At 37.0% G+C, this 27,394-nt stretch overlaps 2 protein-coding genes across 4 annotated transcripts; one reads left to right on the top strand and one right to left on the bottom strand.

Moving 5' to 3' along the window:
- Nucleotides 1-6,945: 6,945 nt before the first annotated feature.
- LOC111893547 (uncharacterized) lies at nucleotides 6,946-12,407 on the top strand. Its single transcript, XM_023889629.3, has 4 exons — nucleotides 6,946-7,419; nucleotides 8,880-9,158; nucleotides 10,123-10,260; nucleotides 10,792-12,407. Exons 1-4 carry the CDS (start codon nucleotides 7,087-7,089, stop codon nucleotides 12,313-12,315), a joined length of 2,274 nt encoding a protein of 757 aa, XP_023745397.1. The 5' UTR covers nucleotides 6,946-7,086; the 3' UTR covers nucleotides 12,316-12,407.
- A 728-nt stretch (nucleotides 12,408-13,135) lies between these two features.
- Nucleotides 13,136-16,696, bottom strand: LOC111893525 (uncharacterized). 3 transcript variants are annotated; one of them, XM_023889619.2, is made up of 6 exons: nucleotides 16,528-16,696; nucleotides 16,189-16,283; nucleotides 15,763-16,048; nucleotides 15,023-15,166; nucleotides 14,703-14,908; nucleotides 13,136-13,506 (listed from the first exon to the last, which is right to left on the bottom strand). In XM_023889619.2, exons 3-6 carry the CDS (start codon nucleotides 16,002-16,004, stop codon nucleotides 13,346-13,348), a joined length of 753 nt encoding a protein of 250 aa, XP_023745387.1. In that variant the 5' UTR covers nucleotides 16,005-16,048; nucleotides 16,189-16,283; nucleotides 16,528-16,696; the 3' UTR covers nucleotides 13,136-13,345. The 3 variants fall into 3 exon arrangements, with proteins under 3 accessions (XP_023745387.1, XP_023745380.1, XP_023745374.1); XM_023889612.2 differs by having other exon boundaries at nucleotides 16,189-16,251; XM_023889606.3 differs by lacking the exon at nucleotides 16,189-16,283.
- Between the last annotated feature and the right edge of the window lie 10,698 nt (nucleotides 16,697-27,394).

The following is a 27,394-nucleotide window of genomic DNA, read 5'->3' as shown; positions in this document are numbered from 1 at the left end:
AACAAAGCTACTTCAAAATGATTATCAAATGCGTTTACATGTTAAACTCTTTATAAAACTTAGTCTTATTTACCAAATCATTACTTTTAATTCTTTAAACTTATATATTGTCAAAACCATGTCTAATGCACATGTAGTTATATAAGTAAGGTTTGAAGGACTTAGGACTGATAATACACTCTATTTCCTGTTCCTTGTTTGGTTGTGGACTTGGAGTATGCTATTGTTTGTCCAAGTGTCATTTGATCCTTAGTTATGTATTATGTATATATGTATAAGGCATAATAGCTTTTATCTTAATTCAATACATTCAGTTATACAAACAAGTCTACTAATAAACTATAATAGGTATAGTTTAGGAAGATACTACTCAATAATTCTAAATACTATGAAACATACAAAGAGTCAGTTCATACTGGAGTCAGAACATACTATTGTGAGGATTAAACAAGAACATATACATATACAAATACAAAGAAGAGAACATATACATATACATATACAAAGAAGAGAACATATACATATACATTTACAAGTAAACAGAAGGAGCATACACAAACATAACAATTAGAATATGAGATTTACTTCTACATGACGTGGATTCCACCGTTGTCATGTTGGTAACCAGAGTCTCCTGGAGGGAGAGCGGGCATTGTGTGTATAGATCTATACGGAACAGACTATCCCGCACCCTGACCGTTAGCTACAGTCCTAGGCCGACCAAGCCGATCGGGTGACAAATGTCACATTATTTTCAATGTCTTTCATCATCGTGTTTCTTTAGCCTTCAATCAGTATGGTTACAAATCTCACCTTACCTTATAATTCACTGGCTTTAAGGTAAGCAATATTAATGTAGTTTACATATATAAAACTACAGTCTATAATAATTTCCCTAATATATTTGCCTTGAAACGTTTTCTAGATAAACGATAATGTACAAACAATATTTTGATAATGATAGTTAAACTTGGGAAATATGCATACTTTTACAAACAAACTAAATGAACATTGGGTCTTGGTAGAAGACTACAGTTTTAGTAGAAAATATGAGATTTTCTAGGAAGATACGAACATTTTACAAACAACTTTACAAACATTTACAATGAACGTTTTGCTACAAATGAACATTTACAACTTTACTATAAACATTTACAAGCTTTTACATTTAAACGATTACAAATCTAGACCACATCAAGATTTGCGGTTGCGAGGCTTTCGTGAGGCACGAATCTCACGACAAGCTCGAACCTTGAAGTGAGAGGTGTATTTTCATTGGCTACCCACAGAAATCCTTTGGTTACCTCTTCTACAAACCTAGTGAGAATGTGGTCTTTATGGCAAGGAGAGGAGTCTTTCATGAGAGAGAATTTATAAGCCAAGGAGACAGTTGGAGGCAAATTGACCTTGAAGAGCTTCAAGAGTCAAGTGGTGAAGGAACCTCAAACACTAGCGACCAACCTAAGGAGGAAACTCCTGTTGAGCCGATAGATGAGTCTGTATCTCCGAGGCATTCCACTAGAGTTAAGAACACACCTAATTTTTATTATGGTTATCACATCACTACTGAAGGTGATACATTTATCAGTGACAGTACACTAATAGATTTGGATGAACCTAACAATTACAAGGAAGCCATGACAGGCCTCGAGTCTGCTAAATGGAAGGAGGCAAGAGACAGCGAGATCCAGTCCATATATGATAATCAAGTTTGGAACTTGGTTGACAATATACCAGGTCGTAAGACAGTTGGGTGTAGATGGATCTTCAATAAGAAGACCTACATAGATGGGAAGGTGCACACTTACAAAGCACAACTGGTGGCGAAGGGCTTTACTCAAACTTCGAGAGTTGACTATGATGAGACCTTCTCACCAGTAGCAAAGATTAAGTCTATTAGGGTTCTGCTAGCCATAGCTGCATTTCATGATTATGAAATATGGCAAATGGATGTCAAAACTGTTTTCCTTAATGGAAAGTTGGCTGAGGATGTTTACATGAATCAGCCAGAGGGTTTTGTCGATGCAAAGTACCCTAATAGAGTGTGTAAGCTTGAGAAATCCATTTATGGATTGAAACAAACATCTCGCAGATGGAATCTTTGCTTCGATGAGAAAGTCAAATAGTTTAGGTTTTCGAGGAGCGAGGATGAGTCCTGTGTATATGTTAGGGATAGTGGGAGTATAGTTAGCTTTTTGGTACTGTATGTAGATAAAATACTACTCATAGGAAATGACATCCCAACTTTGTAGGAGGTGAAGTCCTGGCTTGGGAAGTGTTTCGTTATGAAGGACCTTGGAGAAGTCGCCTATATCCTAGGGATAAGAATTTTGAGAGATAGGAGTAAAAGACTAATTGGACTTAGTCAGAGTACCTACTTGGATAAGGTGCTGAATAGATTCAGCATGCAGAATTCCAAGAAAGGAGAGTTACCGATCGAGAGTAACGCTAGACTAAGTAAGACTCAGAGTCCGAGTACAGAGGCTGAGATAGCTGAGATGAGTCGATTACCATATGTTTCCGCTGTTTGCTCGATCATGTATGCTATGACTTGTACTCGCCCTGATGTGGCCTTTGCTTTGAGCATGGTCAGCAGATATCAGGGAAACCCTAGCACGGCTCACTGGACTGCGGTAAAGAATATTCTCAAGTACCTACGGAGGACTAAGGACTGGGTTCTTACTCTCGGTGAGAGTGATGACTTGAGAGTAGTAGGGTATAGTGATGCTAGCTTTCAGACTGATAGGGATAATTTCCACTCCCATTCAGGCTGGGTCTTTACCCTGAATGGAGGAGCAATTACTTGGAAAAGTTCCAAGCAGGAGACAGTAGTTGATTCTACTTGTGAATCAGAGTACATAGTAGCAAGTGAAGCGGCAAAGGAGGCAATATGGATAAAGAACTTCATTGGAAACCTTGGAGTTGTACCAGCTATACAAGAGCCTATGGAGATTTTTTTGTGACAGGAATAGTGCGGTTGCCTTAGCCAAGGAGCCAAGAGATCATGGTAGATCCAGACACATTGACAGAAAATATCACTTCATAAGACACAAGATAGAAGAAGGACTCCTCGTGGCAAAGAGGGTATCGTCAGAAGAGAACCCAACAGATCCCCTCACGAAGGGACTGACTAGGGCTAGGCATTTGCAGCATGCGAGAACCATCGGGCTGAGAGACGGTATTAGTTTTAATAATTAGATAGTTATTTCTGAAACTTGTAAAATGTAATTGACATTTGATGACTAAATAAAAGTTGTTTATTTATAAGTGAAGTGTTACTGTATTATGTTAATCATTTACTATTGTTTCAACTTTGCATGTTTTGACTTCTAGAATAATTATTTTATTCAAAACTCTCCACAGTCGGTCATACGTTGGAATTAGGTATTGAATTAATATTGTCATGAAATTGGCTTGTAAGATTTGTCTAAGGTGCATTAGACAGTGCAATGGTTGCTACAACATTCATGAGTGCTCATAAGTTCTGAGTATTGGATTAAACCCATGCTCACTTGTATCACTTCATGGAATTTATCTCGAGTGATCGTGAGACGGTAATATCATATATATCTTCAAACCTAGAGATGTGAGTCGTTGACTATGAGTTGGTTATCCATTGATTGTACGAAAACGCATCAGTAACTTGATGTCATAAAACGTGCTTTTGTGCATAATCCAACTAGTAGTTAGTACAAGAATGTGAGTTGAAGTTTATCTGTTCCTTCTAGCAATAGAAGCGATATCTGGGCCCCTCGATGATTTGGTTTTGACTTATGTGTCGGGCCCGGTCAGAACCTAATTGATGTGTTCAATTTAGTTCTATGTCAAACAAATATGAGATCAAGAAACAACTGTTGGACAATAAGTACGACATTGTTCCACGTATTTTTCCGGCTGATATCATGAGAATAGAGGATTATATGATCACTTATCTAAAATGGTGCTTCATAGTTCAACAGAGTTTTAAAGAGCTATGATTGTTGGTTGGTTCCTGAAGTTATACTTGCAACTATAGTTATTTGACTTATCCAAGTGGGAGACTGTTGGATAAGGTGTCTAAGTCAGTAACTATATTTGGTATGAACTTGACCCGACCCGGCATGGTCCATTTGGGTTGCACTTCACCTAACAATTTTTATGGATATATTTTTGAGAATAAGATGTTTATGATCTATTAATATATTATAAGTTATAATATATTAATATGAAATCATGTTATTTAATTAGTGTTGATCAAGAATTGATTTTTGGAATTTAATTTAATGATCAAAAGAAGCTAATTAAATATGGACTCTTATATATATATATATATATATATATATATATATATATATATATATATATATATATATATATATATATATGGAATGGGCTAAGATTTATTTAGGATGGGCTAAGAGTATATGGAAGTCCATGGAGCTTTTAACCCATGGATCCTAGGTAAATGAAGAGTCATGGGTATTAGGGTGTAACCCTAATCCTCCATAGTATATAAAGAGGTCCTTGGTTCTAGAATTGACACTAGTGTGTGTAAGAAACAAGGTTGGGCCGATTTTAGCATCATACTCTCTCAAGTATTTCCAAGTTGTTTTGGGTGATTTGTGACACCACTTGAGGAATCCACCCTATTGGTGCTAGGCTCTAAAACTCCAAGCAATCAACCACAAAATAAAGGTATGTTATTCTACTTAAAGTTTTATATTACAAGTATCCCATAACGTGCTTGTTAGGTTGTAAACCTTGGAAATCAAATTTGCATGTATTTTAGAGAAAAAATAGATCCAAGGTTTCTAGAGTTGCATGTACACTATATGAGTGTTAGAATGCTCAAAACCCAACACTTAAAAAACATAACCCAAATCTGTAATACCTTCAAGTGAATGTTTCTAAAAATCAGGAGAGAGTATGTAAGTATAGAGAACTTGAGTAACTACAAATGTACCTGAGGATTTGAAGATTAGACCTTCAAGAATCCGAGATATAAAAATCCATTCTCACATTACCCCTTCACCAATGGTTAGTATGATTTGAAAATCTTTATGGATGGAGAAGACGAACCTCTTGGAAACCAACCATCATCTTCTTCCCAATTCACCTACAATCAAGCCACACATACATTTGATAGATAAAACACACATACATGGGGTTTGAGAGAAAAACGAGGAGAGAACCTTTTATTTCAATTAAGAAAAGAACTTTTATTTCAATTGTATCATTGGTGATGTATAAACCCAGTTAAAAGTGTTTCAATTGCCATCGTTATTAATCATCATCTTTTATATTGACCTTGATACCTGAGTTTAAGTCAGAAACGAGGAGTGAATGAGAAAGTCGATAAGTGAGAACTGCCATTTTTTTGTTCGTTAGCTAGATCTCACTGTATCTTTTCACCCTTTTCATATTCGTTTGTTGCTTCGTTTTGATCATTTTCAACCTCTAGATCGTTTGTGTTATGAACTAGTTCAACATATTCATGACGAGGGGCATAATGGTAACTTGATGAAGCTTCATGAAGATTTGAGTCTCGATATCTCTAATTTAAACTTCAAACTAATCTTCATGAACCACTTCTGCTAGTTGTTGTTGTGGGTTTTGGTTCTTCGAAGTTTATGTTGTTATCATCGTCTCTTTTGTGTCTCCTACCAAAACTTCCATTAGATTTAACTCCACTTTCTGAAGTTAAACTCATGTTCTTAACACTTCTTTTTTAGAAATCAAGATTCACAACTGGTTCTTTGGAGATTTTGTTTGGAAAGTCGTCACTTTCATCACCGAATTTCTCTGGAGATACATTGGATTTAATATGCTTATTGATTTCTGTAAGTTAACACATAAATAGAAAATCAAAATTGAAGAACACTTCAACCCTAAAAATAAACACAAAATCACACTACATATTGAAGGTGTAGGGGTGTGTGTGTGTGTGTTCACTTCGTTCATCCATGTAGAACCTCTTGAAATCGACACTTTCCTGCCCTAACAAAACCCAAAAATCAATTTACAGGTTTGTGTTCATCGTGCTCATCTATGAATCCAAATATATTGATTTGATTTGTATGTGTTTCCAGAAACTCGTTCAAGAAATTGAAGATCTTCATGTGTATATATGTGTATGATGTTTTGGGGTTGCAATCAGGTGGTTTGGTTGGAAAAAATGAATTGGGGTGGCTTCATACAAGAGAGAGAAAGAGAGAGACTTTTATTTTTTAATTAGTTAAATAAATAAATAAGTATTAAATTTTAAAAAATAAATATCCAGGGATATTAAAGTCATTTTAGTTTATCAATGAACCAAATTCACAATGAAACTAACTCAAACGGATCATGAAGCCAAAAAAGTCAAAGTTTAGATTAAATCTCGAAAAAAAATACATATCACAAAGATCATTTCTGTAGTTTTGTGAAAAAACTATAAAGCGATATGCCACAAAAAAATTAATTTAAAATAACCACAAAATGTGACAAATGTTATGAAAGTATGACATGTGACAAAAAGGTCTTTATTTATTAGAGTGGATTATGTTTATTGTAATTGTTACATATAAATATTATATGAAATTTAATAAAATAAAAAAACTATAGAATGTTATATAAAAAAATTAAAATAACCACAAAATACAAAATAACATTTGCCAAAAAATAAATGTAAATATGACATATGATAAAAATATCTTTATTTATTAGTGTAGGTTTTATGTATATTTTCTTTCTATTTTCAATCTTTTTAATATATATTTTACATGAATATATGCTTATCAAAATTATAATTTTATCTTAATATTTTCTAACAAAAACTTGGATTCTAGTAATTCATATGATTTGTAAAATAATATGTTAATAGTAGCTCTTTAAATATGGTTTATCCCTAAAAAGGGCAAGCAGATTCTTAAAAGAGATAGTGACAAATGCTTTATAACCGTGGTTAAAGTTAATCGCACCTCCTCTCCCAAGACCTGCTCTGGCGCTCTCATTATTCAATTTTTCTAGAGAGAGAAAGAGAAACTGCTCCCAATATAAATAAACCACTGACCACTGGAGAAAGTCAGTGTGTGTTTGTTTTTTTTGAGAGTTTTTGCTGCGCCGGAGATGATGATGTTCGGTCACTCTGGCACCGGAGGAGGTTTCCTCCCCGCAAAACTACAGGTTTTTCCGGTAGACTACGAGGCCGACGTTTCGCAACGCCTCCTTGAAGCTTCGTCCTGCAGCGATCTCAAATCGGCCTTTGACTGCATTGACGATCCCTACCTTGACGTCAACTTCGTCGGTGCTGTTTCCTTGAAGGTTCGTATGGCGGAGGTTCACTGTCGCGATGAATCGGAGAATGTGGTGCGATTTGAGTACCAGGAAGTCAAAACCGACGTTACTGCTTTGTTCGTCGCCGTTCATACCGGAAATGCGACACTCGTCAGAAAATTACTGGTATGAAATTTTGAATCTCTGTTTTATCTAGTGTGTTTGAATTGAGCTCCGGTATTTCAGGTTAAAAATCAGATTCATTCAAACATTTCAAACTCCGCAATAAATGCTCTTGTATATTTTATTACGCTACCTGACTTTCTATTGGTTAAATTACATCTCACGACTTGCTTAATTCAGTACAATGCTATCGGATTAAACGATTTACGGCTGGAATTTTAAGTTCGAAACACATCACTGTTTGCAGTTTGCATAACGTTTGGGGCACAATGTCTGCAAAAAGTTTCTACTATAGTTGATTTTCTGTGAAGTTCAAGCTAACATAGCGATAACAGCTTTCAAATAATAAGTAGAGATGAACTGATTTTTACTTTTGACTCTCGTATAATCCATATAACTAGATCCTTCTTACTTGATTTGAGCTTTATGCTTTGTTTTCTTACCAAATGTTCTTCTCGTTTTTGCGATTTATAACTTCCAATCATGAATTCTTAACCAGATGTTTATCTTAATGCCAACCAAAACAGTTAGTGTAGAAATTGTATCGGCATTGCATAAAATTCATAGTTTAAGCTTTGAAGTAATGGTATAAAGATGGTGAAGTTATATCCTTGAACATGAATCTACAGATTACATGCTAACACAAAGTCAAAAACCGATTCATCCTTCCATTAATCTTCTCCTTAGACCCTTAATCACCAAAAACATATATATTTATGGAATAAACTAGCTAGATTAAGAGCCTCATAAAATAAAACATGATACAATTGTACTGTATTTGTATTTGACGTGTATTTGACTGAGACAAAGACAGTTTTTGTCCCACTCGAAAAAAAATGGGACATAACAAACAGACGTAAATACCCTCTTTTTTTCACGAACTAATGTAACAGAAATATGATGGCAATGTTTTCTATGGTTAGATCTTGATGTAGTTTAAAGGTTAATGTTATAAGTGGTCATTTGACTTCCTATATATTACATTAAATTATTATTTAAATTATCAATTAAGCAATACATCATAATATGATATAACACAGATCTCGCATCAAGTTTTCTTAAATAATTTCCATAACTCATACTTGATCCACCGCCCCCAATATTATATACAATTCACACGTGTACGGAAAAGATCTATCTTCTTCATATAATTTTTCACCCTGAATTAATAAATGCATCCACATCAAACATTTGGACGTGCATGTATCTGATCACAAATAATCAGACCCATTCCATGTCAACAAAACAACACCTTCCATATCCTCACTGAATCTCCCATACTATTTTGTCCATCTGTCATCTGCCACGTGTACCTGTCATAAACTATTTAAAGAAAGAAAGAATGAAAGAATGAAAGAATACTATGCTTCGGCTTCCCAAGTGGGGTTTATTTATTTATTTATTTATTTATTTGTTATTTGTGGGTTATGGGAAATGACAAGGGTGTTTTGGTAAAATGACAGAGTCGTGGGGCTGATGTGAATCAGAAACTGTTTAGGGGGTTTTCAATGACAGCGGCAGTGAGGGAGGGCCATGTTGAGATATTTGAGATGTTACTGAAAGCCGGTGCTTCTCAGGCTTGTTGTGAGGAAGCTTTGTTAGATGCCAGCTGTCATGGAAGAGGTGGAAAGTTTATTGAGTTGCTTATGGCGTCTGATTTTATTAGACCGCATATTGCTGTTCATGCTCTTGTCAATGCATGCTGCAGGGGATTTGTAGATGTTGTAGAAGATCTCTTGAAGGTAAAAAAGAAACATCAGTAATTTCTTTAAAAAATTAATTTGCAAGATTTCTTGTACTTTTTCTAAGGCCAAATTCAATAAATATAACTATACTTTATTTATTTATTTATTTATTTGGTTTATCCGCACAAAGATTTTTTTTTCTCTGTTCAGTTGCAGCCATAGAGATATTTTGTTGTTTAAAAAAAACATTACATAAAAGTTTTTGAATTCTATAAAAACCACTATAGTTTTAAATTTGTTCAGTTTAGCCACTCGATAGAAAAAAAAAATTATGATTTAACCATCAAAGCATTTGATTTTTTTTATTATAAAAACTATCTTTAACCAGAAAAATAATCTTCTGATTGGCTACTTTTTCGAGATCTTTTTGCGGATTTGGTCCTAAACCATCTTGGTGTTAAATTTGTGAGATGACCATTTTGGCTCCGTTTTTATTATTAAAATAATAATTATTGGTAAAAATACAAATAAGAGCAAAATGGTCATTTTCACAGATTCAACAGCTATATAGTTAAAGTGGACAGTTTAGGACCAAAACCGAAATAAAACTTTGTAATAGGGACCAAAATGATAAAATTTTCCTCTTTTGACCCTAGTGAAAGAAAATCAGTAACTGAAAGTCCACATTAACCGAACTTGTAGGTAACTTTTTTTCAAGAGTAAATTACAATTTTGGTCCATGTTCTTTTCCCAAAATCACAAGTTCAATCCAAAATTTGAAATTCTCATTGTCATCCTTAAATTCACATTCTGTTGTGTCTATGGTTCATTTATTTTACTCAAAGTCCCAAGTCCAATCCAAACTTTGAATTCATTTTATATGATCAGGGACAATTTCAAAATTTGAACTGAATTTGTGATTTGCGTAAAGCACAGGGACCATTATTGTAATTTACTCTTTCTTCAACTATTATAAGTTGGATTTAATCATTAACATGATTGTAATTTGTAATAACGACAGTGTGGGGTAGATGTAAATGCGTCTGCTAGAGTACTTCTTTGCTCATCTAAGCCTTCTCTCCATACAAATATCAACTGTACAGCCCTTGTCGCAGCTGTTGTTAGTAGACAGGTTGCTGTTGTTCGTCTCTTATTACAGGTAAATCTTTTAGATCATTTCATGATTATAACATACAATAAAATCTACGCTTTTAATTCATTATATGATTAAAAACATCTATTATTGAATTTCATTTTATTCCTATCAGCTAAAAACGTAACGAATTAGATTTTATTACTTTAAAACCGATTTCAATCCTTAAAAAAAACATGAATCAAACGATGTTATCCAATCTTGCATTAACTTCTATTTGGATTATTAGGAAAACGGTGTGGAATAGTTGTATAGTACTCCAATTTTTGATACAAACCCCTTTGACACCATCTTTGAAAGATTTTGGGGCCCATTAGTATCTTTGTTACAACAACTCTCCAACAGCTGGATTTTTGTAGCCATTGATGAATATACGACACTTGCATCATAATGGTTCACCAAATATCATCAGAAAATTCAGAAACTAAATTTGTCCACAACTTAATATATTATTTACGAAACAAAATATTGATTTAATTTATTTTGACTTTTTCTGCCAAACACATCCACCTAACATATCACGTTTTTTTTTCATAGGCTGGGGCCAATACCAATACCACGGTCCAACTAGGAGCATGGTCATGGGACATAACTTCAGGTGACGAATTTAAGGTCGGCGCCGGCTTAGCAGAGCCGTATGATATCACATGGTGTGCTGTCGAATACTTCGAATCTAGTGGTACCATATTACAAATGTTACTCCAACACATATCTCTTGACACGTGTCACAATTCTAGAACCCTCCTCCACCACGCCATACTTTGTGGTAACACAGGAGCCGTCAAAACGTTAATAAATCTCGGATCTGACGTGGAATCCCCTATCATAACCGCCAAACAAAACGAAACCCGACCCATTCACATGGCTACACGCCTCGGGTATCCGTCAATCCTTCTAGAACTTATATCCTCTGGGTGCGATATCAATTCTAGAACCAAACACGACAACGAAACCGCTCAAATGATAGCCGCCAAATTCAAACAAGAAGAGTGTCTCCGAGTTTTGACCAATGCCGGCGCTGATCTCGGCTTACTCAACTCAGCGGGTCAATCGGCTGAGTCGATCGCCGAGTCAACTCGGTGGTCGTTTACCTTTCAAAAAACGGTTTTAGACGTTATAAGTTCCGGAACATTACCTACATCAAGTAATCCAGCCGTCTTTTCGCCTCTAATGTTTGTCGCACATTCCGGAGACATACGCGCATTAAAAGCGTTACTTGCACGACAAGAAACCAACCTCGACGAACAAGACAAGAACGGTTTTTCGGCCGTTATGGTAACCGCAAAACGAGGTTACCTTGAAGCCTTCCGGATCCTCGTATACGCCGGATGCGACGTGAAACTCACGAATAAATCCGGTGACACTGCGATTTCTTTATCGAAAAATCACAAAAATTACGATATGTTTGAAAAGGTAATGGTCGAATTTACCCTGGAGAAAGGTAATGAAAACGCAAGAGGGTTTTACCCTCTGCATTACGCTGCACGTCACGGTGACGTGCATGCGGTCAAACTGTTGGTCAACAGAGGGTACGATGTAAACATCCCTGATGGGGATGGTTACACCCCCCTCATGTTGTCTGCACGAGAAGGGAATGGACAGATGTGTCGATTCCTCATCTCGTGTGGATCCCTTTGTGATTTCAAAAACTTGAAAGGTGAAAACGCGCTTTCTCTTGCGAGAAAGAATAAGAATGATGACGTGGAATGTGTGATACTAGATGAGCTGGCGAGGGTTTTAGTTGTTGGAGGTGGTGACGTGTTGAAATATACAAAAGGGGGTAGAGGGGTGGTGCATAGGAAGACGTTGAGAATGGTAGTTGGTGAAGGGGTTTTGAGGTGGGGGAGTTCGAGGTGTAGGAATGTGATTTGTAGGGAGGTTGAGGTGGGGCCTAGTGGTAGTTTTGAGAAGTGTAGGAAGAAGAAGGGGGATGCTGACATGGCAGGGGTTTTTAGGGTGGTGACTATGAAGGGGAAAGAGGTGCATTTTGTTTGTGAGGGTGGGGTTGAAAGGGCGGAGTTGTGGGTGAGGGGGATAAGGCTTGTTAGAGGGAGGATTTAGGATTTTAAAACTTTTGTATGTGTAGATATGGTAAAGTATGGAATACTTCGTCTTGAAGTATTATTTTTCATCAAATAAACATGATTTTCCTATCTTATATTTCCATTTATAATTAAAGAAACAAATGCAAAACTAAGAATAACAGCCGACTATTTTGCTTAAATCAAAACTTTTTGACAAAAATATTCAATATTGACGTTATTTTGATACTCCTCCTTCTAATGATATAATATATAAAAAGTAATATTTAAGTTTTATGAATTTCTAATAAACTAAGAAAACAAAGGATATTAAATGAAATGTGAAAAAATAATGTGAAGGGAGAACAAATTAAATTAAATATATGTTAATGGTGGACGAATACAACCTTTGCAATCTTCTATTGCATAAAATAACTGGATCACTTTAAACTTCATTTTTTTGGACCCGTGATTTTCAGCATAATGGATAAACAAATGTGAACTTTACTAACAACATTTAGCCAAAAAAGAATTATCAATATGGCAATATGTAGATTTTTGCCTTATGGATGCAGAGGTCAACATTGGTAAAACATTGGGAAATCCCCAAGGAAATGGATAACATAAACCAAACCAGGTGAAATGAACAGATTGTAGTCCATTAAGTACACACAAAAATTGTCTTTTAGCTTGCATTATTCCTAAAATGACTTTTTTAACCTTTTTGCCAAAGTTCAATATGCAAGCTAATGTACAAATCATATGATAGAAAAAAAGATATGCATTATGAATGTTGGAGTTGATACTCTTATGTATATACACGTATATACAAAGAAGATATGCAATCAAACCAAAGGACATGAATGTCAAACGACCATAAATACAAGTAAACAAAATAAATTGTTAATACATTTGAAAAAGAACTTCCAGAAAACATACAGAATTTTTCGGATGGGAATTTTTAATGTGTAAGTTGCACGAATCAAAAGAAAATAGAAGAAACACAAAAACTGTCTTAAAAGGTTGTAACAACAAAATACCTATGATTTAACATAACGACAACCACAATGCTAATCACTCGATGACCCATCATCATCATTTTCATGCTGAGTAACCACTTTCTCTATAAACCTCCTCCTCACCCCTTCAAGAACAGCATCTCTAGAAGCTTCCCCTTCACTCTGCCCATCGTTAAGAACAGGATCCGATTGACACAAAATCATAGCAACACCTAACACATAACCCAAATCCATCAACAACAAAAGGAAATAGAACATAATGGCTCCTCAAAACGAATCTGAGATCACAGTTATTGGTACTGACGTGACGTTCTTACTGTTAGGACAAACATGTAGGGACCACTAGTTTTCAAAATATAAGTGGATCTAAGACCTCGGTTAAGTCATCAATTCCGATAATTTTTACTTCTAGAACAAACATGTGGGCACCACTAGTTTCAACATATAAGTGTATAAACTTAATAGTAACTTAATAGTTATGGATTCTGATGATATTCTTACTGTTAAGACAAACATGTACCTACCACTAGTTTTCAAAATATAAGAGTATGAATCTGACACTTACTCTTACGATAAACATGTGGTGACCACTAGTTTTCAAAATGCGAGTGTATGAATTAGAACAAAGATAAGTTATGGATTCTCACACTTATACTTTTAGGACAAATATTTACGGACCACTAGTTTTCAAAATATAATTATATGAAGCTAATTCTTATTGTTAACACAAAAATGTAGGGCCCATTAATTTTCAAAATATAAGTGTATAAAGTTGAGAGCTCGTTTAAGTTTGATCATTCTAACATTCTTACTACTTTCTTACTTTTACGAAAAACATGTGGGGACCACTAGTTTTCAAAAGTGTATGAATTTGAGACCTCATTCCAACATACTTACCGTATGTTAATGCTTTATGATATTCTTACTGTTAGGACAAACATGTAGGGACCACTAATTTTTAAAAGTGTTGAATTCCAGTCCTCCTTCTAACATAATTACTCTATGTTAATGCTTTATGATATTCTTACCGTTAGTGATAAACGTGTGGGGACCACTACTTTTCAAAAGTGTATGAATTTGAAACCTCGTTCCAACATTCTTACTTTAAGTTGATGATTATGATATTCTTACTGTTAGGACAATATGTGGGGACCACTAGTTTTCAAAATATAACTATATGAATTTGAGACCTCATTCACATTCACATTCTTACTTTTAGGACAAGCATGTGGGGACCACTAGTTTTCAAAAGTGAATGAGTTTGAGACCTCATTATGACATTCTTACTTTAGCACAAGCATGTGGGGACCATTAGTTTTCAAAAGTGAATGAGTTTCAGACCTCATTATGACATTCTTACTGTTAGGACAAGCATATGGGGACCACTAGTTTTCAAAAAGTTATATACCTTCCGGAGTGCATCTACGACCAAAAGTATGTAAACCCACATAATTCGCCTTAACTGCGCTGTTATTATAGACCAACAAAGTGGGAAGATTGCGATCGGGGTAATTAGGAATACAGTCAGTTGATATAATTTTAACAAATTTTGTGGCCGAATACATTGTTGCAAGTTCTTCAAGGCATTGCATTAGTACTCCACATTCAGGGTACCTTTTTTTTAAATAAAAAAAAAATTAAGAATCATGTCATGCAAAAATTCATTTCTAATAATGAAAGATAAAAACATGTAACAAATTGAATAGTAAATTAGTAATTAGTAATTACCCGTCTTTATATAAAAGAACCACTACCCATACGTCAGATGGAGCTTGTGATACCTCACGTATAAAATCTGATCCAGAAATCGGTATGATTGATCCAAATTTTGCAACTTTCACTATTTGCTTCATCTCTGCTAACCTCTTTCTCCTTCAAGAACACCAATGAAATTATATGAACAAAGATTGTTCTTTTGGACTTCGGACCGAATGAAACGTCTAAATCAGAATAAATGACCATTTTACCCTTCTCTTTGGAAGGTCTAGAGAGAAAGTGCTATATGAATATAGACTATTTTTGGAGTTAATGAGAGTAAATGACCATTTTATCGTTATGTCTATAGGAAGTGTTACAAGTATATAGGCTAACTTTTTACTAAATGTAAGTAAAAGACCATTTTACCCCTCCGTTTAGAATGTTTAAAGGAAGTGTTATGTGAATATAGGCTAATTTTTTGACTGAATGAGAGTAAATGACTATAACGCTACATGAACATAGGCTATTTGAGGAACTGAATGGCCAGTCTGAATGAGAGCAAATGACCATTTTACCCTTCTTTTTTAGAGGTAATGTAAATAATAAATTCCAAATCACCCTCAGCGTAAGAAATGAACAAAAGCCACACTAGAAACCCCCTTTCTAGTAATATTTTTACAAATCACAAGAATCTCACTTGGAAGTTTTATTAGAAAATCTAATGCTCATAAATAAAATAAGAATTGTATTGATGTTTTAGTATTAATTACCTGTATTCTTCAAGGAATCGATCATCATCAAGATCATCCTCTAGATCTTCAAGTTCTTCTTCTGTCTTGTTATCGATCCAGTTTTTGTCTTTAGGTTTTGAATCTTCATCTTCTGCAGGAGTAAAAGGATCAGGTTTGAAGGCAGGGGGTTTTGGAGGTAAATTTCCAAGCTTTCTTTGAATATCATCCCATTGTGTTGATGCTCCTTCAACATCTTTGTACACAAAGTGATAATCCGCCATTGTTGCTAACTATCAAGTATCAACCTTTCTCTTCTAATTACAACCTACATAACAGCAAATTTTTGGACATGAAAGAAGCTAAAAAGATCTAAGCGTAATTCGAATTCCGGAACCATTATATTGGAATCTACAAAAATCGAGAATGATGAAAGCAATCAGAGGGGTAAAAACTAAAAACACATACATGTGGTTGGGTTAAGATTCATGAATTATGATCAGATCGGATATGGGTTTTGTTGCTCGAAACCTACGCTTGTTGAATGATAACGTTAGCAAACCCTAACAATTGAATCCAGCCCAAAAGGAAAACTTTATTTCACATCGATTGCTAAAACCATCGAATCGAAAGAAGAAAAAGAACAACTTTATTTCCCATTATGATGATCAGAAACTAAAAGCTGAAAATAAGGATGCAGGTAAACTGTTCGATATAAAGCCTCAAAGAAAGAAATCGATATACGCAGCTCAATACATGAAAAAGAAAAACATTCCATAGAGTTATAGAGTAAGAGAGAGATTGTACCGGAAACAGAAGCCAAAAAAGAAGACTAATTAGAACGATTGATCAGTGTTTCCTCTAGCCACGAGCCGGATAGACGACGACTTTGTAGTAAATTTGCTTCGATCCACGTTAGAGAGAATGTCAGCGAGAGTCTATAAACGAAGTTTTCCGGTTGAGTCTCATTCTGCAAATTGCAAAACATTTGCTATTAAGATGTTATGATTATGCTTTTTTTTTTTTTTTTTTAAATTAATTTATATTAAAAATAATCAATTTAACCAAATTATTTTAAAACTAAAATTTCATTATACTTCAAAAAAATTACAACAAACAAAGCCATAAAAACATAGGATTTAAAACAAACATTACTTGCAAAACAAATATTACCAAACAATATGGATATATCATCCAACACATATATTTATAAAATAATCTATCTATAGTTACCCAACCCAATTGATTCTTACAAATCCTAATCAACAATCAACAATCATCTGAAAGAATTACCTTACATGATGAATAATTTTGAGCAACGGTTTGAATACACAACTAACAAATTCATTGGCCAGTTTTAAGTCGTAAATACTTTTATTAAGATCATACTCATGAAAGTGACTACGCACTTACCTGATTAAAGGTGCAAAATTTACAGTTAAGTTAGCTTTTCATCTAACACTTCCCCTTTTCCTTTTAAATGATTTAAATACAAATATTACTAAGTTTTAGTATTTGTTTGTATTTATAAGGTCATATTAACTATCTCTCAGATTCTTCATTAATCCCAATGAATACCAAGTTCTATCAAATAAGGAATGACCAATTAAGATCATATAAGAGGTAGGATCTGTTTGGTAAATAAATATACTATTTGGAAAATCCACTTTAAACACCTTACTAAGATATTGCCTAGACAATACGTCTACAAGTAGATCGTGATGAAGAATAGTGTCCATAGCCATAACAATCGCGATAATATTACTATAAATAGCAGTGTCCTTTTGGGTTACATGCAAGAACAAAATAAAAAAGAACTGAAAAGATTTTTTTAGGGACTTTGTTTTGTTAATTGATTAATAGATTAACCAATTAATTAGAAAACATGGAGAATATGGAATATTCTAATGGTTTGATTCTTGGATAATTACCAAAAGCCTAGATAATTACAAATAGATTTGGTAATTATCTTTAGGATTTCAAACCACCTCCCTATAAATAAATGGGTCAAATCCCGGTTTTGGATAGATGAAAACTTAGCCTTCTTACACCAAAAGTTGGAACCCGTGAGAAAAACCCTAGAAAATTCGAAGGCTTGATGCTACGACGTGCCACTTCTTCTATCACGTTGTGACAATGAAAACTATCATCGATTTCTGCATGTTTCGTATTGTTTCGTGGTGATTTGTTCAGATTTAATGTCGTTTTGCTTCTTGGGTGCAATTACAAGAAAGGAACTCTACGTTTGGTTCTTTAGCCCACTCAACTGGCTTATTAAAAGAAGGATTCTACGATGAAGTCAAAGATATGTTTTTCGTTCTATTGAGTTCTAAATAAGTTGCACAGACCCGAAAACATATACCCCCGACCACCTACCAAATCCTTGATAAAAGTCGACCCTAACACACAATGTCATTCCATTAATCAAGCCCATTCTAAGCCGAATCCTCGCTCCTGCTGAAGTTAACTGATAAAGGACAACCATTACTACTCAACTTCAAAACCAGGAATCTAATACCTTATCTGAAAAGAACCCAAACACATTAATTGAGAATTTTCCACTAATCCCAATTCCATAAGATGCACCAAAAGCCTTTAATTAACCCGTGACTCCTTGACACGTCATTCCAACCACTGCTCCTATGAGCAAGGATGAGAATTCCAGGAATTCCACATTTATCTCCAATCCTTACAATTCAAGTGTACCCCCATCAAGAAAAACACCTGATACATTAAAAAAATAACTTTTGATTTGAGACCTCATGACCGGTTCCCAACCTTGATAATCAACCCCTCACAACATGTTGCAAGCAAACGGGGTTATAATGCTAACATTCCGAGAGATTTTCTGATATACGATCGATACTCCCAACAACCTTTAATTGTTCCCTTTATCCAAACCAGCTGATTGTGTGTCTCCTGACTTCCATCAATGCACCAAAACTGAAAGTATAATACTCAGATGAAATCAACAATCCTGATCATTGGGCCTACAACCTATGTCTGATATGCTCCTGATATTACACCGTTCTTGTCGACATTACATCATTCACCCCAGTATCCAAGGCCTAAAGATACTTACCTCATTTCATCACCTTGTAGGGACCTAAACAACATCCCTCTTAACGCTAATCGAGCACAATGATGAAATCTTACCACACACAATTCCTTTCACAGAACAACCTACTACCAATGCACAACCCTGCGAAATCATGGTTACCCACGACTCGAGAATAGGATAACAGTTGCACCCTTGATCCAATTCAAAGGCTATCACCCAGAAGAACCATGTGAATAATTTGATCCAAGCCCCAATGCTATCTTGTCCAGCCCACATACACACAATGAATTACCACAATGCATATCCTTAAGGAACCCATAACCTCATCCAAAAAGGGAAGAAATACCAAAGTTCTATCAAATGACAAACCTCAATCATTAACAGAAGACATCCTCATGATTGATCGAAACAAGATTCCATACTTGATTGAGACTGAACAAGTTCCACCAATATGCAACCAACTTGAGAAGACTTCTAAAGTGATCCTGAATGCCACCCAACCCAAGCCTGCTATGAACCAAAATTCCACACCGCCATTGAGGGTAAGCATACCTAGAGGCAAAGGTGTTGGATTAGGTGTCTAAGCCCATAACTATTATTGGTATGTACTTGATTTGATAGTAGCATGGTCCTTTTGGGTTGCCTTCACTCATGCAACTTGACAGGATGACTAGTGGAGAGAGAGTAGGATTTATTATTTGAAATAATAAATTGGTACTCAAAATGATTTTATTAATATATTATAAGATTAATATATTATTTGGAAATCATGTTATTAATTGGTAAGTAATCAGAAATTAATTTGATATTAATTTTGGGATTAAAGGAACTGATTAATAATGTAGGGGTTGTTTTGCAAATCATTGATAGTTTTGAAACTGGGCCTAGGGAATCCTTGATGGAGTGGACGAAATTTATAGCTTGGGCTTATAAGATTTCATCCAAGGCATCTTATGGAGGTCCATGGGTTGCTTTGGGCTTATTGTTAGAATTAGGGTTTCCTTATTCAAGTCCAGCTTCAAGACTAAGCAACCTAGCCATATATAAACCCCTAAACACTTGGAATTTCAGCTCATGCTTGAAAGAAAGAAACCCCAGCCGATTTCTAAGTGTCTCTCCTCTCATCCTTTGCATTGAGTGTTTGTGACTCCACTAGAGGTACAACACTTGGGGCACTAAGCTTTCAAAGGTCAAGGATCTTCGAGGTTGTAATTGTTATTACTACATAACAAGTGAGGTAATCTTCTAACCCTATTTTCATATGAATTTCGAAAATTATATGCTAGTTCTAGGGTTATTGCTTTGGTATTCAATTTGCATGTTCAATAGAGAAAAACTTAGATCCAAAGCAATTAGGGTTGCATGATCACATATGAATGTAGATATGTTCAAAACCTATCAGTGGTATCAGAGCCTAGGATATTTTTCTATTGAACTGATACAATAGTTAACTGTCCAAAGAACAAGAAAATCGATTTTTGCTGTCTGGAGGATGAACTCGACGAGTTGACTCGTCAGTTGCCTAAAATTTTGATTTTCAGATTTAATCTTAATTAGGATAATTGCCATGATTCGTTTTTAAAGCCTAAAATTGAATTTTATAAAAGATAACATGATATCCTTCTCATAATTAAAGGATTTGGTTAAAATTTTGGATTATGATAATATTATATTCCTAATTTATATTTAACCTAGTATTTTGAAAAGTTTTAAGATATACCCTTTTGGTTTTAGAATTTAAATTTGAAATTAAAAGTTTATTTTGGAAATTTAAATGGAAAAACCTAGAAGATATCTTTATGGACTTTATTAATAATTTAATTAAAAGATTAATTAAAAGACAATTAATAAATCCATAAAATGGTTTAGATTTAATTAAATTAAAAGTTAAGTTTATCAAAAGATTAAACCTTAGTATTTTAAAAGTTTAAAATGCACCCTTATACTGTTATAAAATTAAAAGTTTAGTTTATATATATGTATAAGAAAAGTCAATCTTACCGTTAGTAGGCCTCATTCATGAAGCTAATCTATAAGGGATGTTTAAGAAAGCGGCCTGTAAAATGACCGTCATTAGGTATCCATTCTTACCTACCACACTCTTAACTAGTGGAGGGTCGTTAATTTAAATCCAAATCCAAATTCCCAAACCCCCATTTAATTTAATCAGAAACAGCCCCCCGCCCCTCGAAAACGTTAACATGTTTGGTCCTACAACTCCAACTTAGGTTTAAAATGTGCATTTTAGCCCCCTATTTTGGGAATAAACTACGAGATCAGTCCCTTGTAAATGATTTTATTAGAGTGAATTATTTTAACAAAAACCACCCCATACTTAATAAATAATACCAAAACTACCCTTTGTTCTTATTAGGTAACATAAATAATTATGGTGGTTCACTTTAATGCAAGGAACGTCACATAGCGGTTTCTCACGACAAGTTTCACACCAAAAGCTAAATTCACACTACGAAAGTGAGTGTTTACCCTTTTTAATACTTTTACGCTTTGAGGGAGAATACATGTGCTATATATGTTTATTGTTCATGGAAAACACTTACCGATTTCAAAACTATTTATAAATATTATTTTGTTAAATAATACTTCACTTACAGATAAACAAGTGACAAATATGTTTTATGTAATATGTTATAGTTGTTTTTAAATAATACAACTAATCAAGACAACATATTATCCTACTACAAAAATGTTACGATTTTATGACAAAGTATGTTATAAAACTTATGTCATAAAAAGTTACCACCTTTGTAACACTCGTACCCTGGTATGTACCCTATGGCCATTTTATTTTTGGAGTTGTGCATTTTAGTCCCTGAAGCCAGTACGCTGGGGGTACCACTTGGTACGCTTAGCGTACTGAGTTGAGGATTAGTCGGGACCTAGGTCATGTACACTAGGCGTATGTATGCGTACACTGGGCATACATGGACTTTAATGAAACCCTAGCTGGGGGTTTTGTATCCTATATAAACATCCTTATTCATTAGGTTTGGCCTCCTTACCAGCCTCTAAATCCTCAAAACCCTATAAACGAGTCTTAGCCTCCATTGTTGAGAGTTTGAGCCCTTAGAGAGATTTTGGTGTTCATTTTGTGAATTTTGAAGGAGTTGGAGAAGCTTGAAGTTGCTTAGCTTGGAGAGAAGGCCTTGGATCCAGAATAACCACCCTTTTTGCAAATATTTTGAGGTATCAAGTTCTCATCTTGACTTCTAGTTGTTTAGATCTCTTTTTGGGATGATTTGTCATGCTTTTGGCCATTTTTGGTGGGTTGCTGAGTTAAGACGTCATAAAGACTTATCCTTTCAAATCTATGTTTATCTTGGGCTCTTTAAGCATAAAGGTGCCAACTTTATGGAGTATAGGGCCTCATACATGCGTTAAGTCCTTTATTAAGTCCTTGTTGAGCTTAAGAGCTTCATTTAGCCATGAATGGACGTAAAGTTAGAATCCTTACGTGGTAATCCAACTCAAGGAAGTTAGATCTTCATTTTGGAGTGAAGTCTTAATGGGTTAACAGCTGAAATGGGAAGGTGGCTAAACTAGAAGAGTACATTGGGCGTACAAGCCTATACGCGCAGCGTACAAGCCCTTGAGCTAATACGCTTAGCGTACAAGTTAAGTACGCCCTGCGTACTTAGTCAGGTGGCTTTCCGATTTTGGGCTTTGATTTTGGGCCATGTTTTGGGCTTAGTAGATTGGGTTTAGTTAGGTTATCTGAATTTGGAAGTTTTAGTCTAGGAACATTATTGGGCCTTGGGTTAAGGCCTATGGGAATGGATTGGGCCTAATTAGAATTTGGGCCATATTGGGACTTGGTGGATTATTTGTCTATTGGGCCTTTTAGATTGTAAGATTGGGCCTTAGTCTTGGACCAATCTAGGTTAGGGGTAAAATAGTATTTTTACCCCCAAGTATGGATTTATGGTTATGGTTTAGAGCCCAAATGTTAATTGGATTTTATTTGACATCGATAGCTCGGGGATTTGTCATATCAGTAGCCAGGGATTATCCGTTTGATTCAACATTTCGAGGTGAGTTTCCTTATTGGGTTTAGCAGGTCGAAGGCACCAATGATGGCCCATGTTTATGCTATGTTAGTATGTTAGCTATCTGCGTGACTCTTGCATGTGTTATGTGCTTATATGCATACCGGGCAGGGCTCGATGCCGAGCGGGTCCCGATGACTATTTTGTATGCTATGTATCTTTGTGATTACTGCATGTGTATGTGCTTACTTGATATATGTTATATGTATGTTGTGCAAGACCCGATCTATTCATCGGGCGGGGCCTAATACCGGACGGGATCCGATGCCGGGCTTGGCCCGATGACGAGCGGGGACCATTATTTTTTATTATGTATGGTATGTGGTATTTTGGGGAACTCACTAAGGTTTGTGCTTATAGTTTTTAGTTTATGTTTCATGTAACATCCATAAATTTTACGCCAAATTTAAACTTTTCCAATCATAAATAAAAACCGTAAAGCATCATTTACAAAATGTTTTCAAATCATTTTCCATCAGAGTGTCCCAAAATAATATCATAAGGATGAGGAGCGGTACGGTCACGCCTTCGCCTTTCCATGGACTCCTAAAGTACCTGAAACAATAAAATGAAAACTGTAAGCTCGAAGGCTTAGTGAGCTACCCCCAAAATACTAATACCACACTGACAATACCATATCGATAATAATCAATCAATCATCATGCATACTGGGCCATCGGCCTGAATGGGCCGCCCTATCGAGCCTACAGTCTGTCTGAATCTATCTTGTGCCTTCGGCATGACTGGTCCGCTACGTGGGCCTATAGTCTCCCCGGACCGCTCATAGCGTATGTTGGCCTTCAGCACAAAACATGACCGCCTCAACCCAACCAACAAGCAAATAACCATGTGCGCATAGCTATCATATACTGGCATATACAAACATCAAGCATATCTATCTCACTGATCATAATCATTGAATTCTCCTGTAACTAAAGTACCGACCTATCAGGTCACTAACACACCAATCCCTACGGATCATAAAAGCATAACATACTGCCTACCTCGATTCTGAACTAACAAATCATAACCATATGCAACATACCATAACAATAACAACTAAAGGGCCGGCCTTGGTGCCGTAGACCCTATCGATATACTGAGGATAACTCACCTCACAGATGTCGACACGAAAGGTAAACTCCAACTCTCGGATCACTTGACACAGGTTCCACCACCTATCATGATAGTACATCATACTCATAAGTCCTTAACCTTACAAGGTATTCCATAAACCACTAGTCAACCCCTGGTCAAAGTCAAAGTCCTCAATCAAGGTCAACAGTCCATGTTGACCTTAACTCGCCGAGTACCCTTGGCTACTCACCGAGTTCCCCGAAGTACATTCCAACTCGCTGAGTCATCGGAGTGACTCGTCGAGTTCCTTTGATCCTCGATCAAACTTAAGGTCACACGTCGAGTTCCCTCCTTGCAACTCGACAGATACACACGCATACATAATCTAGGGAAAACTCATTCGACTCGCCGAGTTGTTCTTCAACTCGTCGAGTTTTATAGTGATCTTCATCGGGCTCGCCGAGTTGTTCATCCAACTCGTCGAGTTCACGACCATCTTCATATGACTCACCGATTCATCTTGCGAATCGTCGAATCCATTCAGTTCTTTTTCCATACAGACTTGATTTGAGACATGCAGCGGCCCCAAATCACAGACCCAAGCTTCTAGGGCATACTTATCACGTAAAGTTGCAAACTTTACGTGCACTCATGGCTATAAGGCTATAAATGTCTATTTTAAGTTCTTAATGAAGCTTCAAGTCTAAGAGGGACCTCAATCACAACCAATACACCAACTTTATGATTCTAGCATCCAAGGAGGGTCCAGATCTGAAGTTACAACCTCATATCTAGCCCATAGCTCATCCTTTCAACTTAATACTTCACCAAAAACCCTAAAACTCAACAATGGAGGAGATTCACAAGAAGAAAGGCGATTTGGTTACCTCCAGAAGATGATGACTGAGATAAGAGCTGATTTCTACACTCCACTTGCTCCAATACTCTTCTCCTCTAAGCCTTCTCTCTCCAAAATCCTCTTTTCAAGCTTCAATCACACAATGGCACACACACACACACATACGTATTAGGGTTTTAAGGGCTCTTAAAGACTGCAAGGAAGCCAAAGGAGGCTGAGGCTCCTTTAACTAGGGGTGTAAACCCCGGGATTTAGGGTTTCATCTGCCAGCTCCTACTCACCGAGTCCCAAAGTAGACTCGTCGAGTAGGTCACTTAACACGCGGTCCCACCCCGCTGCTACTCGACGAGTAGGTTGACCGACTTTTCGAGTAGGGCTTCATCCAATAATTCTTATGTAATTAATACCTGAGAATCGAGGCATTACAACTCTCCCCCACTTGAACTAGACTTCGCCCTCGAAGTCTGCTGGAATAAACAATGCCTGGTAATGCTCGCGCATCTCCGCCTCCGGCTCCCATGTCCACTCGGATCCCTTCTGATGTTCCTATTGTACCTTTACCAAAGGTATTTCCTTGTTCCGCAGAATCTTCTTCTTTCTTTCCAAAATCGCCACAGGCCTTTCCATATAGTTTAGGCGCTCATCGACCTAAATGTCATCGAACGATACCACTGCCTCCTGGTCCATAATGCATTTTCGCAACTGCGAAACATGAAATGTGTTGTGGATCCGGCTAAGCTCCTCCGGAAGCTCTAGCCTATAAGCCACCTTGCCAACCCTGGCGATAATCCTGAACGGCCCAATGTAAAGGGGACCCAATTTTCCCCTCTTCCTGAAGCGGATCACACCCTTCCAGGGTGAGACCTTCAGAAGAACCATGTCACCCACCTGAAATTCCAGCTCAGATCGGCGTCGGTCGGCATAGCTTTTCTGTCGGCTCTGAGCGGTCTGCAAACGCTGTCTAATCTGCTGTATCATTTTGGTAATTTGCAGAACTACCTCTTTCTGACCCATCACTCTATGCCCAACCTCGCCCCAACAGACTGGGGTCCTACACTTCCGCCCGTACAACAGCTCGAAAGGCGGGGCGCCAACACTGGAATGATAGTTGTTGTTGTAGGCAAACTCTGCAAGCGGTAGGTGGGCATCCCAACTCCCACCGAAATCAATAACGCACACCCTTAACATATCGTCGAGGGTCTAAATGGTCCGCTCACTCTGCTCATCAGTCTGCGGATGGAACGTCGTACTAAATTGCAGTCGTGTACCCAGTTCCTCATGGAATTTCTACCAAAAACGGGAAGTAAACCTGACATCTCGATCGGAAACGATAGAAACTAGAACCCCATGGCGAGAGACAATCTCCCTGATGTACAGTTCGGCCAACTTCTCTTCCGACGAACTCTCCCGTATGGCTAGGAAATGGGCACTCTTGGTCAATCGATCCACGATGACCCATATAGCATCGAACCCCTTTGTCGTCTTCGGCAACTTCGTGATGAAATCCATCGCGATCCGTTCCCATTTCCACATGGGAATCTCCAGAGGCTGCAACTTACCATGCGGCCTCTGATGCTCGGCCTTGACCATCCTATAGGTCAAGCACCTCTCAACGAACCAAGCAATATCTCTCTTCATGCCATACCACCAATAACTCGAACTCAAATCACGGTACATCTTGGTGGCTCCCGGGTGAATCGAAAAACGAGACTTATGAGCCTCCTCCATCAGTGTCTGCCGGACCCGTCCGGACATCGGAACCCAAAACCGACCGTAATGGGTCAACAATCTGCGACTATCTAAACAAACCAGGCGATTTCGCCCTTAATCCTCTCCAACTTCCAGCTCTCTGGTCTCATGCCCTCAATCTGAGCATCCCTGATTAAACCCACCAGTGGGGAATCCACCGCTATCCTCATACACCTGGCTGGGGTCGAGGACCCAGCTGACTTGGGGCTCTGAGCATCCGCAACCACATTTGCTTTACCAGGATGGTAAAGGATCTCGCAATTATAGTCCTTGACCACATCCAGCCACCTGTGCTGCCTCACGTTCAGGTTCGGCTGATCCATGATTTGTCTCAAACTCTTGTGATTCGTGTATATAGTGCAACGGACCCCGTATAGATAGTGCCTCCAAATCTTGAGAGCGAAAACCACTGCTCCCAACTCAAGATCGTGCGTGGGGTACCTCGTCTCATGCGGCTTCAGCTGCCGCGATGCGTAGGCTACCACCTGTCCTCTCTACATGAGGACTGCCCCCAAGCCAGTGATGAATGCATCACAAAATACCACAAAATCCTACACTCCCTCGGGGAGTGTCAACACTGGCGCCTCGCATAAACACTGCCGGAGGGTCTCAAACGCCCTCTGCTGCTCAAGGCCCCACCGGAAATCTACCCCCTTCCTCGTCAGGCGAGTAAAGGGTACGAAAATCTTGGAGAAATCACGAATGAATATCCGATAATACCCTCCTAAACCCAAGAAACTCCTGATATCAGAGGGAGATTTCGGGGTCTCCCGTTGCATAACCGCCTCCACCTTGGCCGGATCGACCAGAATCCCCTCCTGGTTAATGAGGTGTCCGAGGAACTGGACCTCCCGTAACCAA

The sequence above is a fragment of the Lactuca sativa genome, chromosome 3, assembly GCF_002870075.4.
Source record: "Lactuca sativa cultivar Salinas chromosome 3, Lsat_Salinas_v11, whole genome shotgun sequence".
Classification (NCBI taxonomy): domain Eukaryota; kingdom Viridiplantae; phylum Streptophyta; class Magnoliopsida; order Asterales; family Asteraceae; genus Lactuca; species Lactuca sativa.
The sequence above is the reverse complement of the archived record's forward strand: the minus strand, read 5'-3'. Positions and strand labels throughout refer to the sequence as shown.